The following is a 24,574-nucleotide window of genomic DNA, read 5'->3' as shown; positions in this document are numbered from 1 at the left end:
TTGTGACATCAATAGCTCTTAACACGAATAAAAGTGATTTTTTTTAAATGAAGTTGGAGCCCTGCTTTTCCAACAGTTCTGAAGGATTTTAATGTGAAGATTGTCTCCATCATGTGGTTTGTTATTAGCTAAAGGCTGCACTGCTCTTAAATTTTCCTTCAAAAATTGATCTCCTGTGGATACAAAGCTATCCCACCATATTATTTTTACAGGAAGTTTGTTAGCATAAGCAACAATTTGGATTTTAAGTAACTTTTGGACTGCTATGTTGCTGAAGTCAGAGTTAGAAGGAAGATACAGCGTGGAAAAAGACCCTTCAGTTCAATCAATCAAGCATCAAGCACCCATTTTTACACCAATCTTCACCCAACTCATTTTATTCTCCCCATCAGTTTGCCCCACATTACAGTCAATTTACAGTGCTCAATCGACCTCGCAACCCGTACGTCTTTAAGATATGGGAGGAAATTAAAGTATCAGATGGCAACCCAGGCAGTCACAGGAGAAGTTGAAAATTGCACGTGGACAACACCAGAGGTCAGGATCGAAGCATGGTCATGGGAGCTGTGAGGCAGGGCTCGACCAGCTGTGCCTTTGTGCTGACCTAAACACCTGCTCAGTAATCCGTGGCAAGTTGACGAGCTTCTTTATTATTTTTATTATTCTTCGTTACTTTTCTCTACTAGGCTGTAGCGGCGACAGTTGTGACGAAAATGTAGCTCAAGACAATGAGACAATGTGGAGCTAAATTTAACACCCCTTGTTTGTCCATGCTGCCCATCTTGCTTTTCATGGTGAGGGTGATAGACATGTAGGTTGGCAATTTGGTGCTGTGGTGAGTGTATAATACACTGGTTCGCACAATGTCTCTGAGTTTCCTCCATAGGTAGGGCCTCTAAGGATTTTCTGGTCAGTCCAGTAATAGCAGAACTTTTGTCACAGCCAATCCAGGATGAAGAAGGTTCACATCCAGGAATAGCAGGCTATTAGAGTCCATCCCAAATAGGGGGGTGTAAAATTGGGCAGAGGGTGAGATGGGGAGTGTCTGAGATACAACAAATACTATGGAGTGGGGAAGCAGGCATGGCCAGTAAAGGGGGTGTGGTCATCTTCACAACAACAAAAACGGGATATCCTTCCATGAAATCGGATTGTGTCCTGCATAGGATGCTGAGGTAGGTTGGCAATGGTAGGAGGGAAGACACCAGGTATGGATTTGGATGATAGCAGGGAAAGGGTGAAGGGTGACAGGGAGAGAAGTGAGAGCGACAGGGGAGGGGGGGAGTGAGGTGGTGAGGAGGAGGGTTAGGATGGACACGGGGAAAGGGGGAGAAGGAGGAATTGAGGGCAGCAATGATGGGAGAGAAGGAGGGAGGGCGGAGGGGAGAGGGAATGGAACAGAAATGGTGAAGGAGGTGGAGGGAGGGAGGTGGGGGAAAAAGGGAGGGCTGCGGACAGGAAAGGGAGGAAATAGGAAGGGAAGGAGGGAGGACGGCAGTGGGAGGAGAGAAGGAGGGAGGCAGGGGAAAGGGAGGGAGGCGGATGAAAGGGGGAGGGCAGCAGGGAAAGGGAGGAAAGGTGGCAGAGAGGAGAGGGTGGAGGAGGGGGAGCGAGGGGTGAGGGCGGCAGAGAGGGAGGAGGATTTCTTCAGCTACACTGGCAAGCATGTTTTACAGATGTAAACCCCTCTACCAGGCACACTGCTGCGAAACTTATTCCGTTGCTGCATACCTCAGGCTATTCGGAGTACTCCTGAAACCCAGGTCGCTTACAGCTCCAGCCCCCTCAAAGCAAAGTAACTGGCATCCCAGCTATTTGGCCATGCAGTGTCCTGGGATAGGAATCCATTTATGCTGTTTCCACTGGGCCACCTTCAACTGGGATGCTGACTACCTTTCCACTGAACACAACTCATCCCCAGGGATCAGAGAGTCTACCTTCAACCAGGAACAGGGAACTTTCTGGTGTCCTTTCTCCACTGGTTTAATTGGCACATCGGCATTAGCTGGTGCCAGGGATATGAGTAGAGGTAGAGGCTGTCAATCCCTGGTGTGATTTGAAGCCGGAGAGCTGACTGTTTTTCTTTTCCACTGGACCCTTAACTGGTTAATTCCCGGAATAAGGTGCCAGTGGAAAAGGGGCTTATGACTGCCCTTCAAGAAAAGCTGCACCCTAGGCTGATATAATATAATGAAAAAGGGAGTGTGTGTGAGAACGAATGGTGGGGGGGGGGGGTAGTATTTTCCCTCTGATCCATCCACATCTGGATGGATGGATTTTATCTTGATCTACACATTGTTGTAACCACAACAACGTTATTAAAATCAGATATAAAATATGGCAATAGATTTTAATGACATAATAGTGTGAGCTGTTAAACTTCAATGGGTCAGTAAAAATTCCAGAATGGCATTTAATAAAAATTAAATTTGGCATAACTCATCTCTGTATATGACTAACACTGACGATACCAGCACGAGCCTTTTTATACATGGATATTCTGGTGATGTATGGCGAAAAGACAACAGGTTGGGTTGTATTGTCAGGCAACATTTAAGTCTCGTCTGAGATGTGGTGGAACATCTCACACCAAGTCATTCAGTGCCATTGCATTAAGATTAAAGCGGGGAGGAGAGCTAAGGGACTCCACTGGGAAAATTGCACAACTTACACATCAGTCAGCAAGACGTGGTCGCTTGGGTTGTTGGAGAAGTACATGAGCACGATCCGCTCCACCTTTGTAAGGGCCACATGGCCGCAGCCACAAAATAACGCCACACCAGAGAAACACAAAATCGTCGCCACCAGTGATGCATATGGAACTCCCCCAAGGCACTTAATGCAGCACTCAAAACAACCTGAGGAAAGGAACAGAGCAGGATGGTCAGTGGCAAGTTCCTTCAAAAGTCGGCAATATAATTCACAAGTAAAAGAACAGCCTGAGTCTTACTGGGAATGGCCACATCATAAAGCAGAGTTAGTATAGGTCTCTTGGGCTAATTGTAACCATTTTCTAGACAAGTGTTAGGGTTGAGAGGATCGCACAAACTTAATGCACAATAAAATAGAACCATGGGTGATCAGTACACTCTTCATTTATCCTCCAGGTTTCTTATAGCCTTTTATTCCTTGTCCTAGAAGAAAAACTCTGGATCTCAAATCTTAAAGGTACACCCTTTGGAGAGTATGGGAACCTTGCAGCTGTCACTCTTCATGGTCGCCACAGCAGGAAATAATGGCCATGATTTCCCTCTGTTAATTTTACAAGAAAGGAAATGACAGGATGCTTCCCAAGTCAGATTTCATCTTCCCTGGGAAAAGTTTAGTGTGAGCCATCTCTCTGTCAGTCAGATGAATTCTTGAATTATTTGTATCTGGATGCTGCTCTGAAGTTATTGTCACAGACGAGGACAGGTTAGGAGCTCTCCCATCTATGCACTCTTTGCACTGAATGGATCAGGGCAGTCAGTGTTCTTTTAGTTGGCCCGCAGGCAGGATTCCTGCTTCCTGGTTTAGAATGTAAAACACAGAACATTACAGCACAATATAGGCCCTTCAGCCCACCATGTTGTGATGACCGACATAAACCTACTTAACAATATAAACTTCCCTACACCCCCATAAGACACCTCTCATCCTTCTCCACTCCAAAGAAAAAAGCTTGTTAACTCTGTTAATCTTTCCTTATAAAGACATCTTCTCCAATCCAGGCAACACCCTGGTCTGCACCCTCTCTAAAACTTTCACATTCTTCCTATAATGAGGCGATCAGAAATGAACACAATATTCAAAGTGTGATCTAACCAGAGTTTTATGGAGCGGCTACATTACCTCGGCTCTTGAATTCAATCCACCTAATAATGAAGGCCAGCATACCATAAGCCTTCTTAACAACCCTATCAACCTGCATGGCCACATTGAGAGATCTATGGATTTGGATGCCAAGGCCCCTCTAATGAGAATCCTGCATTAACCATATACTCCACCTTGAGGTTTGACCTTCCAAAATGCATCACCTCACACTTATCCATAGATCTACCACTTTTCTGCCCAAATCTGCATCCTGTCTATATCCTGTTGCAACCTTCTATACTCTCCTCAATATCTCCAACCTTCATCTTATCTGTACTCACCCATCCTTCTAATTCTTCATCCAGGTCACTTATATATATTAAAAAAATCGCAAAGAGCAGGGGTCTCAGAAGAGATCCCTGCAGAACTCCACTGATCACTGACCTCCAGGGAGAATACATTCCAGCTATATCTCTCATCAGCTTTCTGCAGGCAAGCCAATACCAAATCCACAAAACCAAAGTTCCATGGATCCGGTGCCTCATGACTTGCTCGATGAGTCTACCATGGGGGACCTTGTCGTGCCTCAGTAAAATCCATACACACCACATCTATGGCCCTATCTTCATCAATTTATTTTTTAAAAAAACCTCAATTAGCCTCGAGAGACACGACCTTGCCTTTACAAAGCCATGCTGACTATTTCTGAACAGACTATACTTTTCTAAATGCTTGTAAATCCTGTGCCTAAGAATCTTCTCCAATAGTTTGCCCACCACTGACGCAAGACTCACTGGTCTGTAATTCCCAGGATTCTCCCTATTACCATTATTAAGCAAGGGGATTACATTTGCCATTCTCCAGTCCTCTGGTATCTCTCCTGTGGCCAGGGAGGATGCAAAGATCATTGCCTATGCTCCAGCAATCTCTTCCCACCCTTCCTCTAGTAACCTGAAATACATCTCATCTAGTCCCAGGGACTTATCAGACCTGGACTGCAAGCATGAGAAGCTGGAGAATTGCAATTTCAAGATGGCCATGAGGATTTTGGAGAGGAAACATGATCTGATACACTTTCAACACTAGCTAGTCACTTCTAGATTGGTTTCTCAAGTGAATTGGCTGTAACCCCAAAAATATTGAAGATTCATTCATAGGGATTTCAGTAGGGTCAAGGATGGAGTTCCATGCTCGATGCCAGTGATTCTCAACTTTTTTCTTTCCACCCACGTACCACCTTGCAATCCCTTACTTATCACAGAGCATTTATGACATAAGGACTTAAAGTAGTATGTGAGTAGAGAGAAAAAGGTTGAGAACCACTGCTCTATGCAAGACTAATCCCTTAACATTAACGTGCTTGGCCTGTCAAAATTATGGTATACAATATTCAAAGTAAATACTACTGCTCTGGATCTGGACATTGGCAGTCCTGGAGTTATTTTACGACCAGTAAATACCAACGTGGGATTTTAAAATTTATGTATAAGTTAGATAGCCTGCTCATCACCCTTATCCATTACAAATCAGTTTATCATGCGACACGGTTTAATGACAACCTCTGCCCTCTGTGTAGCTGTAGTGCCACAGTTTTACACGCACCAGCTACTTTACCTGCAGGGAAACTTCCCTGCTTCAACCAACTCATTTCTGAGGTGCAGTTCTGTCAAAATATTACATTATATAACATCACTTCAAAAATAAGGGAAATGAATTATTTCCACAGGTCCTGACATAATTTATTACCCTACGATAACTCCTGTCAACCGAAAACCGCATGGCTGTCAGTCTCAAGATACATACTTAACGGGTTTTATAGCTACTTTGTTTTATCACAACGTATTGCAGTTTGTTCTGATCATGCCTGCTTTTAATAACCCTAATATTTAGGATCAAGTGGTGGGCTAACCTTGTCTTACAACAGTGATCCTTTGTTCGGTAGGCTGTTAATCTTTGACTGTCTGTAAGAAGGTAGAGCAAAGCTCAAGGGTGCTGAGGGCAAGAAGGACTCATGAAGGCTTCCTGATCGTATTGGAGGTTTGCATCTGGAAGTCGGGTTGCCAATGGCACCAACAGGGATCTGTGCAGCAGCAGATGCTGCGGGAGCACTGGGGCCATCCACAGATACTCAGCGACACTGAAGGGACTCTCTTTTGCTTCTTTTTCTCCTACGCTGGGAGCAGCAGGCAGTGCTCATGACGACTCCTCGTTTAGTTTACAACAGACAAAAGTTAAAGTATATTATGTATGTTACATTTTTAATGTATTACTATGCAACAATAAAATGAACCTTGTATCTTGAATAGAATCAGAATCTATCATCATAAAACAAGTCACGAGATTCATTGTTTTACAGCAGCGTCACGTGAAAACATTCATGTAAACCATCATTTTAAAAAAAAGTGCTGTGGTGATATGCATATACTGTTCTGTGCTGTCCTATGTATAAGTGACTCGATCCCATGTAACCCAGCCATAAAGGTCGACCTCCCTATCCCCTTCCATTCATTCGAGCGCATGGAGTTGGGCCAGCTGAAATCTAATGTTTATTAAAGTCTATCATTCCTCACTCAGTCTTTGGAGTCACTGTTAGTGCGTATCAAGTGCACCAAAAGTCAAAGTGAGGCAGTGTCTTTGGTTCATTGATCATTCAGGAATCTGATGGCAGTGGGGACGAAGCTGTCCTTGTGCCACTGAGTGCTCATCTTTAGGCTCCTGAACCTTTTTTCCGATGGTGGCAAAATGAAGAGGGTGTGGCCTGGGTGGTGGGGGTCTTTGAGGCTTTTTAAAGACTCTGCCTCATGTAGATGTCCTTGATGGAGTGAAGTCTGGTGCCTGTGATGTCACAGGCTGAGTTAACAACCCTCTGGAGTTTATTCTTGTCCTGAATATCGGCACCTCTGTACCAGATAGTGATGCAACCAGCCAGAATTCTCTCCATGGTATACCTGTAGAAGTTTCCCCAGAGTCTTTGGTAGCATACCAAATCTCCTCAAACAGCTCACAAAGTACAGTACGTTTCCAATTATACAAAAACCACTTGACCAAATTTCTCAGTCATCTGCAAAAGTGTTCAGCAGCGACATGATGTCAAAAGTTGAAGAAATTTTTTTTTAAAAACCTGCTCGTGGGTCTCTGAATCCATTTTGAACTTTGCTGCATTTATCTTATTTTTGTGAGCAGAGATCACATTGTTTATTGGTAAGAATTAAACTTTATTTCATGCTTGAAAACTTTCTCTTGTTCTTTGTGGTTGTTTTAACTGTTGATACAAGTGTTATGCTGATGCTACTGGGCTGGGATTGGAGCGGGGCCATCAGGTTCCTGGCAGGATCGGCAATGGTGGAGGGGAGGTGTCGGGATCGGTGAAATCAGAATCAGGTATTCTGCTGCTTAAACTGGGTTGCTTAAAGCCATTTCTCAGATATCTGGAAAATGCAGTTAACCGATATACGTCCAGTTCTGAGCGTTTCGGATAATCGGAAATGTCCTGTATAGCCGCTGGCGAGCCTTTTTCATGATTGGCCAACTTCACAGAGTCATGAGTTTCACAGCATAGATATAGGCCCTTCAGCCCAACCTGTCCATGCAGATCAAGATGTATACCCTGCTAGTCCCATTTGCTTCTCTTTGGTGCACATCCCTCCAAATCTTTCCTGTGCAATTGTCTAGTGAACATTCTAATGTTGTTCCAAAATTGGGACTTCTGAAATTATCATCCATTGGCTGGACAGAGTAATTGGTAACACTGATGCTTAGTGTCATAAATGAGTGTTTACATGAAAATAGACATCACAAATTGCTTTTTCTAACCCCTAAAAGCAAATGTAGGTTTGTTGATAGATTAATACAGAATTAAATTCCCAATAATGAATGAAAAGAACAATTGTCCATTGCCCTGAGAGAAAGGTGCAAGAGATCCTCATACTGCTATTCAAGGAAGAGCAAAGAATTGTCCCTAGTTAACATATTAGAACAGTGGTCAAGTTACTGAATAAATAATGAAAAGATCAGAGGTCAAATCCCACCGTGGGAACAGCAGACTTTAATCAGTTAACCATCTGGAATAAATTATTAAAAGCCTAATTATTAGGAATGATAAATCATAAAATTACTTGATTGTCATAAAGATCAAGTGCACTCATTGATGTTTTTCAAGGAAGGGAATCTCATCCTTTCCTGATCGAGCCTATATGCGACTCCAGACCCTCAAATACAGCTGACTTTAACATGCCCTTGGAAACAGCTGAAACAAACCCACTCAGTTCTGGGGATGAGTAATAAATGCTGCTGAGCTTGCCAGCAACACATACTTCCTTAAAAGTCTTCCTCGCCAATGTTTCATCCTCATTTTGAAAAAACAGATTAATCAGACATTTATTCCATTATATTTTGTAGAGTTTTTCTGTGTTCACAATTGGCATGCTGTGACATTATGCAAAAGTCAATAAATGCTATTGATCACATAACTACTTCTAATTTCATTATTACAAAATACAGAGTTAATTGTGATGGATATATTATGTTTTATATTGTATATAGATATGCTTTTGGAGGAGATAGATCGGAGGTCACAAACAAAGCAGATCTCATTTAAAATCCAAGAGCTCTGCTCAAACCAGACACTCCAGGCCCAGGGCCTTTGTAAAGACAATGGAAACTGCTTTACTAAAGGTTTTCACAAGAAGGTACAAATAGAAGAACCCAAAGTTAAGAGACTTCACAAGTGGGTGTTAATTGGACTGATTCTGTGTAAATAGATTATTGTTTTGAAAGCAAAAGATGAACCAGCTCAGAAGTTTGGGTCCAGTGCTGCAATCTGTCTGGTTGCAGTTTGCTGTTCTAAGAAGGTCATATGGTTTTGCAAGCAGAGAGAGAGAGAGAGAGAGAGAGAGAGAGAGAGAGAGAGAGAGAGAGAGAGAGAATTCAGGTTGAGTTCTGCAGTGGCTTTTGGAAGCTGGCAGCTTGTTTAAACCCCATTTTGAAGACGGGTTGTGAAAAGCCTGTGGAAAAGCCTTGTAGCCCTTACAAGAGGAAATGGCTGGCTAGAGTGTTTCACCTAAAATAAGGGAAACAAAAGGAACTCTGTGGAGGCCTGGATGAAAAGGTTATCATTTGGTAAACCCATGATGGGGCAAGTTTCTTTGGCAAGACACTGAAGTGACTGATGGAAGTAAATCAGTTTGTGTGGATCCAATGAGCAATGCATCTCTCTCTGAAAACAACAAGAACCTTCCTGAGCAGTAACCATTTAACTTTAGGCACCAGAGTCTGGTGAAAATTCATAAATGTTGAATTCTGTGCACAGTATAAGAATTGCCTGATACTGGTGAACTTGGAGGAGTGAGAAGTGAGATTAGACTGTGACTCAAAGAATTTTTCTGAACTTGTACACATTAAATACACGTGCGCTTAGAATTAAGCGTTAAGCTAATAGTAATAAGTTAAGCTAATAGTAATAAGTTGAAGTTTGATCCTGTTTTTATGTTTAAAGAAAATTAAAAACGACTTTTGTTTAAGTAACCATTTGTCTTGGTGAATTTCTAATCCTGCTGGGTTTTGGGGTCCTCTGGGGCCGTAACATAATTATAACTTAAATGGAGGCCTTACTGAATGCAATTATTGTATCTAAGGTTCCATGATTTTTTCATCTCTATGGAATATTAGCATTATTTTAAAGAAAATTCTCACCTATCTCTTCCCTTAACTGTCCATTTTTATTATGAACTCAATTGAGAATAGAAAAAAATGTTTTCATACTGGTCAGTATTTGAACACGAAGCTTCAATTCCATCAGCTTGTGGACTAGGTCTCCAAATTGAAAGGTCAGTAGCTAACACACTGCCTCAATCCATGGATGAAATTGCTTTATCTCAGAGTATTCCTCTACCACTCTTCACTTCAGCAGCTTTCTTGGTGTTAATGTTAGGGACCTTACTGGTAAAGAGCTCAGCCCAGGTTCCTTGTCAGACCAGGGGAGGTGGGCTGGTTTGGGGGGGGGGGGGGTAGGAAGAAACAAATTAATTAGCCCTGAGTGTCCTGGACTGTTCAGAAAAGGAATCAACTTGGTAAATGTGTAGGGGCGCTGAGACGTTGTGGGTTAACTTTGGATTCTAATAGGAAAGGTGGAGGGCCATTGATCTCATCCTGAATGAAGGTGCTGCGTCCAGATGTGGAAATGTGAAGTGGACACCACATCTGCCATCTTGGGGAGAGTGGAAAAATCAAGATGTGACCGGTAGTTGATTGCTGGAGATCACAGTGACTGTTCAGCAGTTGTTGAGGAGGAGCAGCTTCTTGGGTATCTCCATCTTGGCCACAGTTATCACAGTTCATTTCTGAACTGGGAACGGCAGTGCAACGTCCCAAATCCATTGGAAAGCAAAATAAAATGGCATATGCTGAAAATCAGAACCTAAAAGTGTTTAGTTAGAACACAAAAGAACAATGCTTTGTTAGCCTCCCAGGGATTTATGTGGTGTGGATATTGACGAAGGATTGGAAAAATAAATTGCAAAGTGTGGAAAAAATATTTTGAAAAAATTAAACTGTTTGTGGGACCCAGATAGTAATAATAATGTTTGTAAAAGTGAACAAGATCATTGGAAGAAGATATTTGATTATATTCTGCAAGTAACGGGACTTGGTTTGTCACTGCCAATCAAGGAATCCATCCAAATCTTCCCTATGATTTCTGGGAGCAGACTTGGAAAACTGCAGATTGCACATACCAGAATAGGAAGCCGTTTGTCAGCTAGAAGTGCAAACAGCAGAAATTGACACATTGCTCATAACCTGTGGCATCACGGCACAGTTCAATGGGAGCAGTCGTAACCCTGCAGAGCTTTGCAAATTTTATTATGTTTGCCTATTAGAGAGTTTTTCAACAGACAGTGGCCCCTTTAAATACTCTGGAGGAACAGATGTACAAGATGCCTTGAACAATTGTACCATGGTGGCTGAATTCCTGCAGACACAATTGACCATAACAATAAAGTTACTGCACGATGAGGGGACAGAGTTGAAAGCAGACTTCATGGGAAACTTTGGCGCTACATTTTTCTTGTTCCCATGGCCTTGTGATCCCAAGCAATAATCTAGGAACTACAGCCAAACAAATCCCCTGTTCTTCTCAAGAAATACAGGATCATACAACTTTATTACTCCTCTGCTTTAAAAACTTGGGAAACAATAATACCCACGGGGTTTAAGTCCAACATGCATGATCACACAGAATCATAAATAGTCCACTTGCCTTTTAGCCATTATCTACTGAGTTGGTTTGTGACTTTCTGACTCTGAATTGGAATTTTAAATCCATGATCCAAGTAGTTCTAAGAAGCCAGTCAATTAGATATATCAATCTAAAGAAATGAAGTTTGAATCAGTGAATTAATATGTAATCCTAAAAAAAACTGTTCCCCAGGGTTAGGGCTGGAGAGGTCACAGGGGTAGCGAAAGATATAAATAATACACAAGCCATAAACATGGTGGGATTCTTCCTGTACCTCTAAAAGGGTGATGGTAGCCGAACTTCAACTTCACTAACAAATGAAAGGAAATCCTAGGAATACAGCAACACTGAAAATCGGAATTGTGTGCAATACAATGTATCCTGGTGGATACATTCCCAGCATAGTAAATCTAAAGAAAATTGGTAAGAAAAAGACTGGCAAAATGCTTACAATTTAGATCACAACCCAAGATCTCTTCTGAGATGGACAGAGTACTCTACGGGATTAAGAAGCCGGGAGTCACATACAAATGGAATTTTGCTCCAAATTATTAACTGCAACTTGGTAAAGCTGTTTATAAAACGTTGTCAGATTGAATTGCAAGGCTAAAAAAAATATTCTGCCAAATAATATCTATAATATTGGGACTTGGTTTGTCACTGCCAATCAAGGAATCCATCCAAATCTTCCCTATGATACTCAATTTTCTGCATGAAGATAAGCCAGGAGAAGATCAGAGATAATATAAAGATGCAGCACAGTCTTTTAAAGAGGTTTAACGCATTGCCAAATAAAAACTTGACCAGTTTGTTTATAGGAGTGGTTCTCAACCTTTTTCTTTCCACTCATATCGGTGTTCTGTGATTAGTATGGGATTGCCTAAGGTGGTACGTGAGTGGGAAGGGATGGTTGAGAACCACCACTCTAGACCCAATTGTTACCGAAATATTTTGCTTGAGAAAAATTGCCATTGGCCCATTTCCTTGGGAGTTATGAAACCGTGCACATGACGAGTCAATGAAGTAAGACTAAAACAGTGGTTTTCAAACTTTTTCTTTCCACTCACATACCACCTTAAGCAATCCATTACTAATCACAGGGAATACTTAAAGTGGTATGTGAGTGGAAAGAAAAAGGTTGAGAACCACTGTTTTACAGTATATTACATTGTGGCCTCATAGCTAAGATCTTCTCTCAAACGTCACAATCTTTGATCTGGCCTCAAAGAACAAGGGGCTTCATCTCATATTCAACATGAGTTCACAAAGAACTTAGTGCAAAAGAGGAATAAACTACTGAAATCAGAGTAATGTTGAACTTTTGTGGGGAGGGTGGTGGGTGGGAGGTCGGGGACTCAGGAGAACATTTTCCAGGTGGGTTTAAGTGAAGTACAGCTGTAGCAAAGGTGGACCTTGGTGATAAAGCTAGACCATGATTGAACACAGCAGGTGGAGGCAAAGAGAGGAAAATGTGGAGATTGAAGATCCTTTTGCATTTGTCCTGATTTATACACCAGAGCTGAGGTCATGGAAAATGCACTTGGTGTCAAGGAAAACAAAAACAAATCAAGGCAAATTCAGAATGATCCAAACAAAATTTATTGATCTCCAAGGAAGATCTTTAAATTCACGTGTCTTTTTTAAGTAAATCTCTAATTTGGATGTGGAATCACACAAGGCAGAAGAGACTATTCTGCCCTTGGTTCCTGCATCTTCATCTCTGAAAAGGACCCTCCAGTAAGCTTCATGGATTGAAAGAGTCCCCAAAATGTTTTCCATTCAAATATTTATCAATTTCTTCTCTTAGACTTTCAGGCAAATCATAAAAGTTTGCAACATTAACAGATATCCTCATCTCTGTTATCCACATGTGGATCATTTATTTGATTCCAAGAATAGGTTTGTAACAAAGGTGCAAATAGATATGTTCTCACAGCCCCACAATTTTTTTGTCCTGATTCAGATTTTTACCATCATTTTTCATCTTAAAAGGAACAGGCTTTCTTATTCTTTTAACAATTTCTCCTTCCCTGTTTTGACCCTACTCAAGGTATATTGACAATTCCCAATACTTCAAAACATTTGAAATTAGTTAATACACAAAAGTGTTGGAGAAATGCAGTAGGTCCTGCAGCATCCATGAAATGTTGGTTATATTTCTTTGCTTCCTATGGACACGGCAGGAACTGCTGAGTTTCTCCAACACTTGTGTATAAACTACAATCACAGCATCTGCAGATTTTCTTGTTTCACTCAAAATATTTGAATTGATGGGTCCCAATTTAGATAAAGCATTCAAGATAAATTTTACTCCCATTATAGAAAATTTGTTTGCACAGTTTGAAAAGGAATACATACAAGTTCTCAGGGAAGTATGATCAATTTCTGTCAAAGCTGCTTCAATAAACAAGGACCAATGTGCATCTTACAGCCTAACAACATTCTGAAGTACATGTTAACACACAAGCTGAATCTGGACCGTCACTGAATTAAAAGTTCAGCTCAGTTTTCTGTGCTTTGACGGTGTCCTGGACTCCTTCCGATGCACTGCAAACATTTCCATACATTCTGCTTTCAATAGCCATTTTCTTTGGAAATGTCACCATGTTCTTTTGTAAAGTGGCGCATATTGAAAACATTTTTTTTGTCCCCAGCCCTGTGAAGAAGTGTTCCTGTGGAAACGTGGTAACTAACGAGCCAGCGATTTGCCTGGATTTGGCCAAACAGCTGACTGTTTGTTGGCAGCGAGTTTAATGGATTCACAGGACGAGGGCAGGCAACAAACACAAAACCCCTGACAAGGGTCACAACTATTCTACAGCACTGAGTGTTACTGAGTCTGGTTTTTCTGGAACGATGGGGCAATGGAGGGCAGGCCCTTGTCTTAAAACACTTTTCCCCTGAGCTACAAACAACTTAGGGTAGCAGAGGATACGAGTCAGGATCATTAGATGGAGGGATACTTTTATACAGACCTGGTCTTTCTTGTGATCTTCTATCTACATCACAGTGTGGTATGGTTGCTGCAGAGAAATGGATCGGAAGTCGATCCACAGGACCAATACAGCGCCAGAGAGGATCAGAGGACTCCCTTGCACCGCAACCACCCCCCTCCCAATCGACGGGATCTACAAAGATCATTGTCTGAAGGGGCCGTGCAAAATCATTGAGGACCCCTTCCACCACACACAGCATCTTTCAGCTGCTCCTGTCGGGGAAGAGTTAGAGAAGTATCAGAGCCAGCACCACCAGGCTGAGGAACAGCTTCTTCCCACAGGCAGTGAGAATGCTGAATGACCAAAGGAACGGCTTACACTATCCATCTAAAGCTCTCATATGTAAAAACAATATTCATTTATTCATTCATCTGGTTATATGAATACTTGTCTTGCATATGTATTGTTTGTCTGTACGTGTGTAATGTCTGGTTGTGTGTATTGCCCGAGGACTGGAGAACACTGTTTTGTTGGGTGGTACTTGTATAATTGGATGATAATAAACTGAGCTTGACTACTTAAGAAGGGAACCATTCTGGTGACATCTGTCCATCTTCAGGATAATTTTGGCTGAGTATATAATAATAACACTATGTTAATTTTCCTTACTCAAATGCTGAATATTTTGGTCCTGGCAAAATAATTCAAAGAATTATTAACACTGTTCTCCTCCAAGTTTAATGCAGCTTTCAAATGCACCTTTTGGCTCATTTGTCAAATGATCAATCTGGTAAAAGTTCAGAGTGCTGCCACATTTCAGTCAAATGGAATGGTCTTTCACCAGTTGATGGGAACGTGGGGACTATAAAATGGTATTAGTGTATAATGAGGCTGGACAGTTGGTACAGATAGTGGGCCAAATGCTTTTTCATGCTGCATATCTGAATCTTATATCCAATAAATACACAGGAAATGAATGCATAAACCTTTCTGACTCTCTCAGATGCCTTTTCAAACCTCAGTCCTTGACCAAACATTATTTCACCCCATGTCTAGATAAACAAGAAAATCTGCCATTGTTTTTTTTAAGTACAATACACAGATGTGCTGGAGAAACTCAGAAGATTTCCCAACATTCATAGGAAGTAAAGGGTGACCAATGTTTCAGGTCTGGGCTCTTCATCAGTAAAGTCCAACCATCCCATGTCCAACCAGTCAAACTTTACTTCATAATCGCTCTGTGAAGTGCCTTGGGAGCTCTTCCCGCTGGAAAGGTGCAATATAAATACCAAGACTGCCCTCCAGGAATATGGTTGGACTACATGCAAGTGATGGCATGTTGACCACAATTATCAGGGACTGGGTTGCTCTCACAAGTAAACTTAATTGCTGTTTCAAAGCCTCAACCAGTTGGCAGAGTTTCTGGACTAGTTGGATGCTATTCCTGCAAATGCCCCAACAGATGATTTGAATTTATTTTAAAGACATTACAGTGTTACAATAAATTTTCTAATGAACCAACAGGTCAAGGGAGCACAGGGAACAGGGCCTCAGTTTGAAAAGAACACTGGGAACCAGGACCACTAAGAATTTAAAAGGAGAGTGGGAAGCATCAACTGGTCAGCCAGGTGTGGAAACAATGAGTTTGACTGAAAATCCCATGATTATATAATGACCCCTCTGAGGATCAAAATCTGAGACTGTTGTACCACAGTTATGCTGGCTTGTCCCTTGATGTTAATTTCTGCCCATGCACCCTGCCTTTGACAACCTTTGATTACTTTAAGATGCAATACTTAGCAGCAAGTTGTATCACATCAGGTCCTAAGCTCATAATTAAGTAGAATCTCACACAAACGTCATTGGACAAAGAAATACTTGAGAGGAGTGTGTTCTTGACTCTCAGCACCTGATTCCAACTATCAATACAATCCAAATGTTACACAAGGGAAAATGACCATGCGCTCTCTGTTCCCCTTCAATCAACAATGCCATGTTGCTGCAACAGGAATTCCCCACAATCATTGACTTGCAATGGTTTTGCAACGCAAGGCAAAGGCAAGTGAGAGTGCAGCATTGGCTTTACAAGTCACAACAGACTGTGCACTTCCACCCTTTGGTAATTTCACAGAGGACAACGGTGTAAAATGCTCTATTGGAATTCTGCACATTTGACAATTTTCAGTTACATGTCCCTGTCTGCATCATCTCTCCTGCAAGAATCACCAACGACCAGTCCTGGTCCAACCCCATGGCCAACAAAGCACAGCAATGACTTGACTTGTTCGGAAGTCTAAGGAAATTCGGCATGTCCCCAATGTCTTGCCAATTTTTATGGAAATACCAGGACATCCCAAACGCATTCACAGCCAAAGGGGCGAGCCACAGTTTATTTGGGCAAAGTCCAACAATAATGTGGAATAACACCCAGATTTTCCACAACAGAATTTATTGTCGTGAACAAGTCACGAAATTCGGTGTTCGTGACAGGAGGTCAGGCAATGTCTCTACAAAGAGAAGCAGATTTTAATGTATCGAGAGTGGAGAGAAAAGTACAAGGATGTTGCTGGGACTTGAAGATTTGAGTTATAGGGAAAGATTGAATTGATTAGGACTTTAATTCCTTGGTGTGTCAGAGAATGAGGGGAGATTTGATAGAAGCATACAAAATTTTGACAGGTATAAATAGAGTAAATGCAAACAGCCTTTTTCCACTAAGGTTAGGGGAGACCAAAACTAGCAGACATGGGTTAAGGATGCAAGGTGAAATGTTTAAGGGGAACTTAGGGGTGGTGAGAGTATGGAACGAGCTGCCAGCAGTGGTAGATGTGGGTTTGATTTTGACATTGAAGAGAAAATTGGATGGGTACATGGATGGGAGGGTAACGGAGGGCTTTGGTCCAGGTGCAGGTCAATGGGACCAGGTAGAATAGTATGGCATGGACTAGATGGACCAAAGGGCCTGTTTCTGTGCTGCAGTGTTCCATAGTTGTAAGCCAAATACCTTTTGTTCGAACTCTATAGTAAGCTGCCTACAAGGGTTCTGGGTGAAAGGAGAGCACACAGACTTCATTCAATTTGAACTGATATTAATTAGCAACAAATTGATTCTCTCAGGAAATTCACAAGGCTTATTGGCATGGGAAATAGATAAAAGCACCCCAGAAGGGACACTGTGTGAGACTGAAGATGTTACAATAGCAAATGAGCTTTAGTCATTCAAAGTGATGACAGAGCATGAAGCCACGAGGGAGGTTAATGCCACAATTGTGAATTTTTTAATGGAGAGCACTTAAGTTCCTTGGAGTTCACTGAACTAGTGACCTATCGTGGGCAGGCAACATCTCAGGAAGTCGCAACAGCAACTGCAGTTCTGAGAAGACTGAAGCGGGCAAGGCTACAGACCACCATCATGTCAACCTTCTACAGGAGCTCTATCGAGCATGTCATGGCTGGCTGCATCACAGTGTGGTACAGTTGCTACAGAGAAATGGATCGGAGGTCATTCGATAGGGCTATAAGAGTGGCAGAGAGTATCTCCTGAGTCTCCCTTCCCCCTGCCCCTCCCCCCCACATCATTGACAGGATCTACTGGGATTGTTGTCTAAAGAGGGCGCACTTCCACCCTGCACATCAGCTGCTCTTGATGGGAAAGAGATACAGGAGCATCAGAGCCAGCACGAACAGGCTGAGGAGCAGTTTCTTCCTACGGGCAGTGAATGCCGAATGACCAAACAAACTGCTCACACTAACCATACAAGACTCTTACAAAACAATATTTATTTACTTGTAGATATGTATTGTTTGTAGGTGTGTCTGCAAGATTTGCAATGAACACCAGAGAATGCTGTTACGTTGGGTCAGATTGTGCAATCAGATGACAATAAACTTGACTTGAAACTACAATCACAGCATCTGCAGACTTTCTTGTTTAAAGCCATGAGGTGTGTACTTTTCAACATCTTCTGTGCTCAGTCTGCAGTGGCAAACATTGCATCAGTGAATGCATCTACAACTTTAGAGTGTCCAGCTTCTAACCTGTTCAGCAACAAAACACACAGATCTACAAGTCTTAATCTTCCAGGATTAAATCAGAGTTTCCAGGAAGTGAAGGTAATCTCTAGTCAGCCATAAAATGTCATCGCACAAGGAAATCCCCATGTTATTATTGGCCTCAGTGATTCTGCAGCATGAGCAGTGGGCAAACTATAGGAGTTCACCAAAGGTGAATTGAACATAGCTGTGCTCGAAGAAAAAAAACTGAATGTAGCAATTAGTAATGAAGATATCAAATTGAAACTTTCTATCTTTAATATTATATATGATTTCCTCTAAACTTAAATAGGACATTATATCATGTAATCCGTGCGTTGTGAGTAGGGGATGCATCTCCTTTCCATTTCAATAATATAGCTGTCTGGCTGTCAATGTAGTAAAAGCCAAGACTTTTTCTTGAGATGCTGATAGAGGTTCATTTGAGTCACAATAAAAAAAACACAAACAGAGCAATTAATTGCCAGGATTCCAAGTTAATCTTAAAAATTGTTGAAAGAGTTTGAAAAATCTTTTTCCAGAATCTCTCGAAAATTTGAGCAATCCCAGAAATATGAATCATAGAGGCTTCAAAAATGTTACATTTCTCACAAAAAGGATCAATAACTGCAAAAAAACCTGATAATTTCAGTTTGGACATGCATTTTGTGCACCACCTTAAATTGTAATAAGCAGTGTCTTGCACAAAATGAGGAATCATTAATCAAGCTGAGAGTAGAGACCAATCTTTATCTGAAAATGTTAAGTTCAGATCTCATTCCCAATCGCACTTGATCCCAGCCATTGGGACTGAATTTAAGTCCAGTAAATTATTATAAATACATACTATTAATCCACCAAGAAAATAAAATCATAGAAAATCTTCCCAATTGGCATTTTTTTTAAAAGATATTTACAAATTAGGCATTTTGTTCAGTCCAAGCTTTTGAATTTTCCATGAATTTCTAATACTAAGACTGAATGGATGCGAATCTTCCACTTTTAATCTGCCTTGATATCCACTCTCCAAGTGAAGGTGAAGTCTACCCCTGCTTGCATTGGTTTGGTGAGACACAATCCTATCTCAGTGCTGTGGAAGGATTTGAACTACAGACTACCTCGCACCAGCTCTGTGGTTACTCTCCCGTCTCTCTCCCTCATGTGAAGCAGCATGCACCATTAACATTCCCAATTCCTGTTCCCACCCCTTGCCAATTTATTATGGTCTACAAATGCTAAATTTCCAGGAAATATCTGAAAACATCCACCATCCCATCAATATATCCCACATACGATCAACCAGCAATTTAACACCTTAAGCATCTGAAAATGACCATGAACATTGCTTCCAATAATTTTATTAATATTGCAAATGGAAGGGTGGGTTGTCTAACTCCTACTGATCCACAATTGGCTGTCTCCTGCCTTTGTGCATTTACACCTATTTTATATTTATCGGTAAATCTAAATTTGATGTAAAATATATAAATCAATACCACACACAGACTGAATGCCAAATCTGCTCATTCTTTACTCCCACTTTTGAAAATGTGAAGAAGTGTTACCAAATCTTCCACTCTATATACAAGCGCTTAAAGAAACCTTGATCATTGATAATACAATAGTTGTGCTCAATCCGCACTAGGTGTCCACAAAGGAACACACCCTAGGTGTAAGATGCAAGGATCTTTCCAAATAGAGAAGTACTGAGGACAAATCCAGTGTCAGTGTAGATGCCCCATTTCAGATGATCAAGTTCAGCACATGGGCTGAGTTTCGGCCCTTGAGGTTGGATGCAGAGTCAATGTTTTCCAAGGTGGGAGTAGCTACCACCAGGACACGCCATCTCAAAATAAGGAAGGAGATAAGAAATTACTAAACCCAGACAGGTAACTCTCGACCCAAAGGGTCACGTAGTCAAGGCAAAGAGCAACAGATTTTTGGACATTCAGAGATTCAAGGGAATGGGGTTAGTGCAGGAAGGAGGGGCTGAGATAAAACGTAGTCATAGTTGCTCCACAAGGAGCAAACGGTCTATTCTTGCTTCCCATGAAGTCATACAGGACAGATATTGGCCTTTTGATCCAATATCCACCACTTTTTACCCAATCATTTCCATCAACTACCTGCTAGATTCCACTCCTCACACACACACATACCAAGGTAATTTACTCGACGGTCCTGACCATTTCTATCTACGGAAGCTACCTGACTTGCCCAGTCCCTCCAGCTTCTTTTCTTTCATGTGATTTACTTGTCACTGGGGTTTGGGAGAAATCCAGAGCACCCAGAGTAAATCCATGTTGTCACAGGAAGAACAGGCCAACTTTATACAGACAGTGTCAGAGGTCAGGACTGAACCTGGCCCTCTGACACTGAGTTTCAAAAATGTGAAATTGTTCCTTGGGATTTCTTGAAAGTTCATTTCCTATGGCTCTTTCCTTTAATCTATCCTGTTCTTCAAAGCTGAAAAATATTTGGAAAAGAGATAAACAGATAGAATGTTGTTATGTTTCATTACACAGTAAAGACTATAACACAACCTCTGCTTTCATGGACTAATATAGTATAAGAATTCCAAAGGCAATAAGTATATCTCCATTATTTGCCTTAATTGTTCACTTTGGAAAGTTCATCTTTAGAATAATGCAATATGGCTTTCACTCCACTCTCCATACTGGTCAATTAAATCTGATCTAGTCTAACTCCTAGCCTTTTAGCCTTGCAGATCATGGCTCTTCAAGTACACATCCCAAATACATTTTGAACATGATGAAGGTTTCTGCCTTTCTCACTATTTCAGGCAGCAAGTTCTAACACCAGCGGGAAGAGATTTTTCAAGAATTTTCTTCTCATCCTTCTGCCTTTGACTCTTAATCTACACTTATGTTTTTGTTTACTTCTTTGGAAAAGGAAGCTGGTTCTCTGTTGCAAAGAAAACAACTACTGTAATCTAATCTTGCCTCATGGCAACATTAAGGGTACATCTCAGGTGCACCCTCTCACATTCAATTACATCTTCCTTATAATGTGATGGCCAAAATTGTACCTGCCATGACTAATGTAACTGACATAACCTTCTTACGTACGAACTCGTAAAGTAAATCATTCCCTTTGCTCATTCAACCACTTTATTGGCTTGTCCCATCACATACAAGGATCTATTGATTTATAGCTCCATTCTGCAGAATGCTCAATTTCTCCCATTTATTTGTTTGTTGAACCAGCTGAAGGATTACATTTTTGGATGAAATGTCACAATTAAATTCAATTTGTTATTTTCCTGCCCTGCCCAACTAACAAAATTGTCTATGTTATTTTATAGTCCAGAGTTTTCCTCCTCACTGCAGCCCACATGACCAATTTTTGGATAATTTTCAAACTTCTTCATTGTGCTCCCTACATTTAAGTTTAGTTCATTATAAATGTATTGCAAAATACAAGGAATCATTACTGAGACCTGGGGAACCCCTGTGACAATAGTCTTCCAGTCACAAAAGCACTCCCCCCCCCCCACCTTTATGGTAATCTGCCCAGCAACTTCTGTGGAGAGTCTCCATGAACCTGTGGGCAAGGAACATAATTTCTATGGGCACAGTTATTCATTACTCTTCCAGTCTGACTCCTTGGAGGAACCACCCCAGACCTCCTTCATCCCAATGAAAATGCACTTGTTCAGTGGCAACACTCCACAGTAGCTGGAAGAGAGTCATTGATGTTTTTGTTTACCTTTCGAGGACTCTTCAAAGATTGTGTCCTCTTGGCTGCATTGCAAGAACATGCAACATAACAGCAGGGCCCACCAAGGTGAAACCAATATCGTTAGTTTTAATGCATCATTACCCAGGGAAACCCAGCAACACTGTTCCATGGACCTTGTAATCAAAGTTTGGTAATTTCTGCAGAGACTGACCTTCCTTTCTGCCAGTGCATGCCACTGCTATTAAACATGTAGCAACAACGTCCAAAGCTCTGGAGTATCGTGCATTCAAGAAATCTTACTGAAAACACTCCCACAGAGATGACTGACAAATAACAGGATTATTAATTGAATGTCTTACATTGTCAACATCCTAGAATCAGTGCGTAAAAAATTAATTCTACATTATACAAAGAAAATACATTGAGATCTTTAAGCCTCTGTCAAACAGAAAATAATAGTTTCTTCCAGATACAGGGATTTTAATACATTCCAGTCTCTATGAATAATGTATATAAAAAAAGGGGTGAAAATTCTCAGCAGGTAAAGCAGCATCTGAGGAGAAAGATAAACAGGAGACTCTTTCAGATAAATGAGCTTCACAGTCCTGATCTCTCTCCATAGCAGCTGACTGACCTACTTTTAACACTTTGCTCCTCTTCTGCATGCTGTGTACATCTGGGACATAGTTCTGGTGGACTGCTATAGCTTCACGGGGCATTACCACGTGAGGCCCAGGAATTTGAGCCACCTTTAATGCAACCTCGTGTAAACCTTGACTGATTTATCGCATAGGTCATGGTCATTATCACTCACCGTTACCTTGCATCAGGATTATTCTTATTTGTTGCTGTCGATCCAGCCACATTTCACACTTGGCTGTTGGGTGACAGAGGTCACTCAAATTGCAAAGAGTAGAAACTCTACCAAAATTTCCTTTCGGTCTCATATCTAGACAGAGCAGGCATGGACACGCCCAAATTGCACTTTCCTAAGTATAGGTATCAAGAAACTGTCCTGGTATCCTCAATGAGACCTCCCTGGCAGTTTCACGCCAGAAGCACCCCTGAAAGGTCTCCTAGTAATGGGAATTTTCTTCCTGCAGGTCTATTTCTTCATCTGATTCTGACACCTTTGGAGCATTTCCCCACTAATTTCTTTTCTTACTCTGAATCCATTCACTCAGAAGCAACATTCTCCAATAACTAGAAGACAATCTCATGTTCTCCATGCTTGCTGCAAAGGCAATGTCAGCTTTAGCATAGCATGACAATGCTGTTCTGTGGATCTCGCATCTTAAGTTTTTCCTCTCTATTTAACTTTCACAACCAGCATTAGGGTGACCCACACCACTATTTTAATCCCAAAAACAAAACATTGTGGAATTATGTCTCAGTGCTTGCTTCATCATCTCTGCAAATGCACTGCATTTTGCTGAAATTAATGTCAGCAATTAAAGATTAAAAAGAGGATTTAAGTCTAAAGCATAAACCCAAATAAATAATCGAATTGGCAGAAAATCTTGTGATAATAAACCATAAATTCCTTTTTCTAGAAACCCGCATCAATCAATATTTTTTGATTATGCAAGATGATTCACAATCAAAAGAGTTGGGGTGCAAAACAGATCAAATGCAAAGACAAGCCAACCAATGAAATTTATAGCTCATATTAGCAGCACCGGATATCCTGCAGATTTTCCAAGGCTGGAATCACATGAGACAATTAAGTTAATGGCTTGATTCAGCAGTTTATGGCAGCTGAATCCCTCACTGAACATTTTCTTGCTCTATTACAGCAGCATGGATCTCTCAGTACTGACTGATATACCGTCTGACTGGCCACAGTGAAAAATGGTAATTCTGGCAGGGCTGGACAAGCTGAAGTTACCGTTTCCTCCTGAGCGTTCTGTCTAAAAGCAAAGGTGAATGACACTAAATAAGAGACTGGCTGATCAGGACCAAGATGAGAAGTAATTTTTTCATCCCTTCCCAAGAGGCTCAGTTGGTGAGTGCATTCTTGACAGGGACAAATATTTTTAGCCAAGGAAATTAAAGGATTATGATAATGCAGGAGAACAGCTTTGAGGTAAAAGATCAGCATGGAGCAGGCACAAACGTGGCATCCCCTCCACCACCATCAACTCAGCCCTCACCTCCATTTCCTCCTCATCTGCCCTGGCCCCCTCTGCCCTGAGACACACAAACACAGAATCCTCCTCATCCAACACAGTATCCGCTTGAATTTATGGTACTAGCTACAAGATCCCACCACCAAACACATTTTTCCATCTCCTCCCCTCTCAGATTTCCACAAAGACCGTTCTCTCTGTGATTCCCTTGTGCACTCATCCCTCCCCAGCCATCACACCCCTGGCACCTTCCTTTGTGCCTGCAGGAGGTGCAACACTTGCACCCACACCTCCTACTTCATCACAGTCCGGGGCCCCAAAAAGGCCTTTCAAGTGAAGCAACACCTCACTTGTACATCCTGAGGACTTACTTATTGCATCTGGTGCTCTGTGCCATTCTCTACATCAGAGAGGCCGGTCGCAGACTGGGAGATCACTTTGCTCAGCACTTCCACTCTGTTCACAACCACAGTGACTTTCCAGTGGCCAACCATTTCAATTCCATGTCACACTCCCACGCTCACATATCTGTCCATGGCCTTGTGTACTATCCCACCCTGACCACCCACATATTGAAGGAACAACATTTTAATTTCTGTCTGGGCACCCTCCAGCCAGATGGCATTAACATTGACTTTACTGTCTTCCACTAAACCTGCTTGTCTTTTCTTTCCCCTCTCCCTTTTCCTGTCTTTCCAATTCACCCACCCAGTCATCCTTCCTCCCCTTCATTGCTGCTGTCTCCTTCC

At 41.6% G+C, this 24,574-nt stretch overlaps 1 protein-coding gene across 5 annotated transcripts in view; it reads right to left on the bottom strand.

Moving 5' to 3' along the window:
• LOC138738849 (proteolipid protein DM gamma) overlaps window positions 1-24,574 on the bottom strand; it is a 157,933-nt gene that overhangs the window by 24,518 nt on the left and 108,841 nt on the right. For all 5 annotated transcript variants that reach the window (XM_069889948.1, XM_069889950.1, XM_069889949.1 and 2 more), the window contains one exon: window positions 2,672-2,858. In XM_069889948.1, the coding sequence (XP_069746049.1) occupies window positions 2,672-2,858 (187 nt within the window). The remainder of the gene's footprint in view (window positions 1-2,671; window positions 2,859-24,574) is intronic.

This window comes from Narcine bancroftii, chromosome 7 (assembly GCF_036971445.1).
Source record: "Narcine bancroftii isolate sNarBan1 chromosome 7, sNarBan1.hap1, whole genome shotgun sequence".
Lineage (NCBI taxonomy): Eukaryota > Metazoa > Chordata > Chondrichthyes > Torpediniformes > Narcinidae > Narcine > Narcine bancroftii.
The sequence above is the reverse complement of the archived record's forward strand: the minus strand, read 5'-3'. Positions and strand labels throughout refer to the sequence as shown.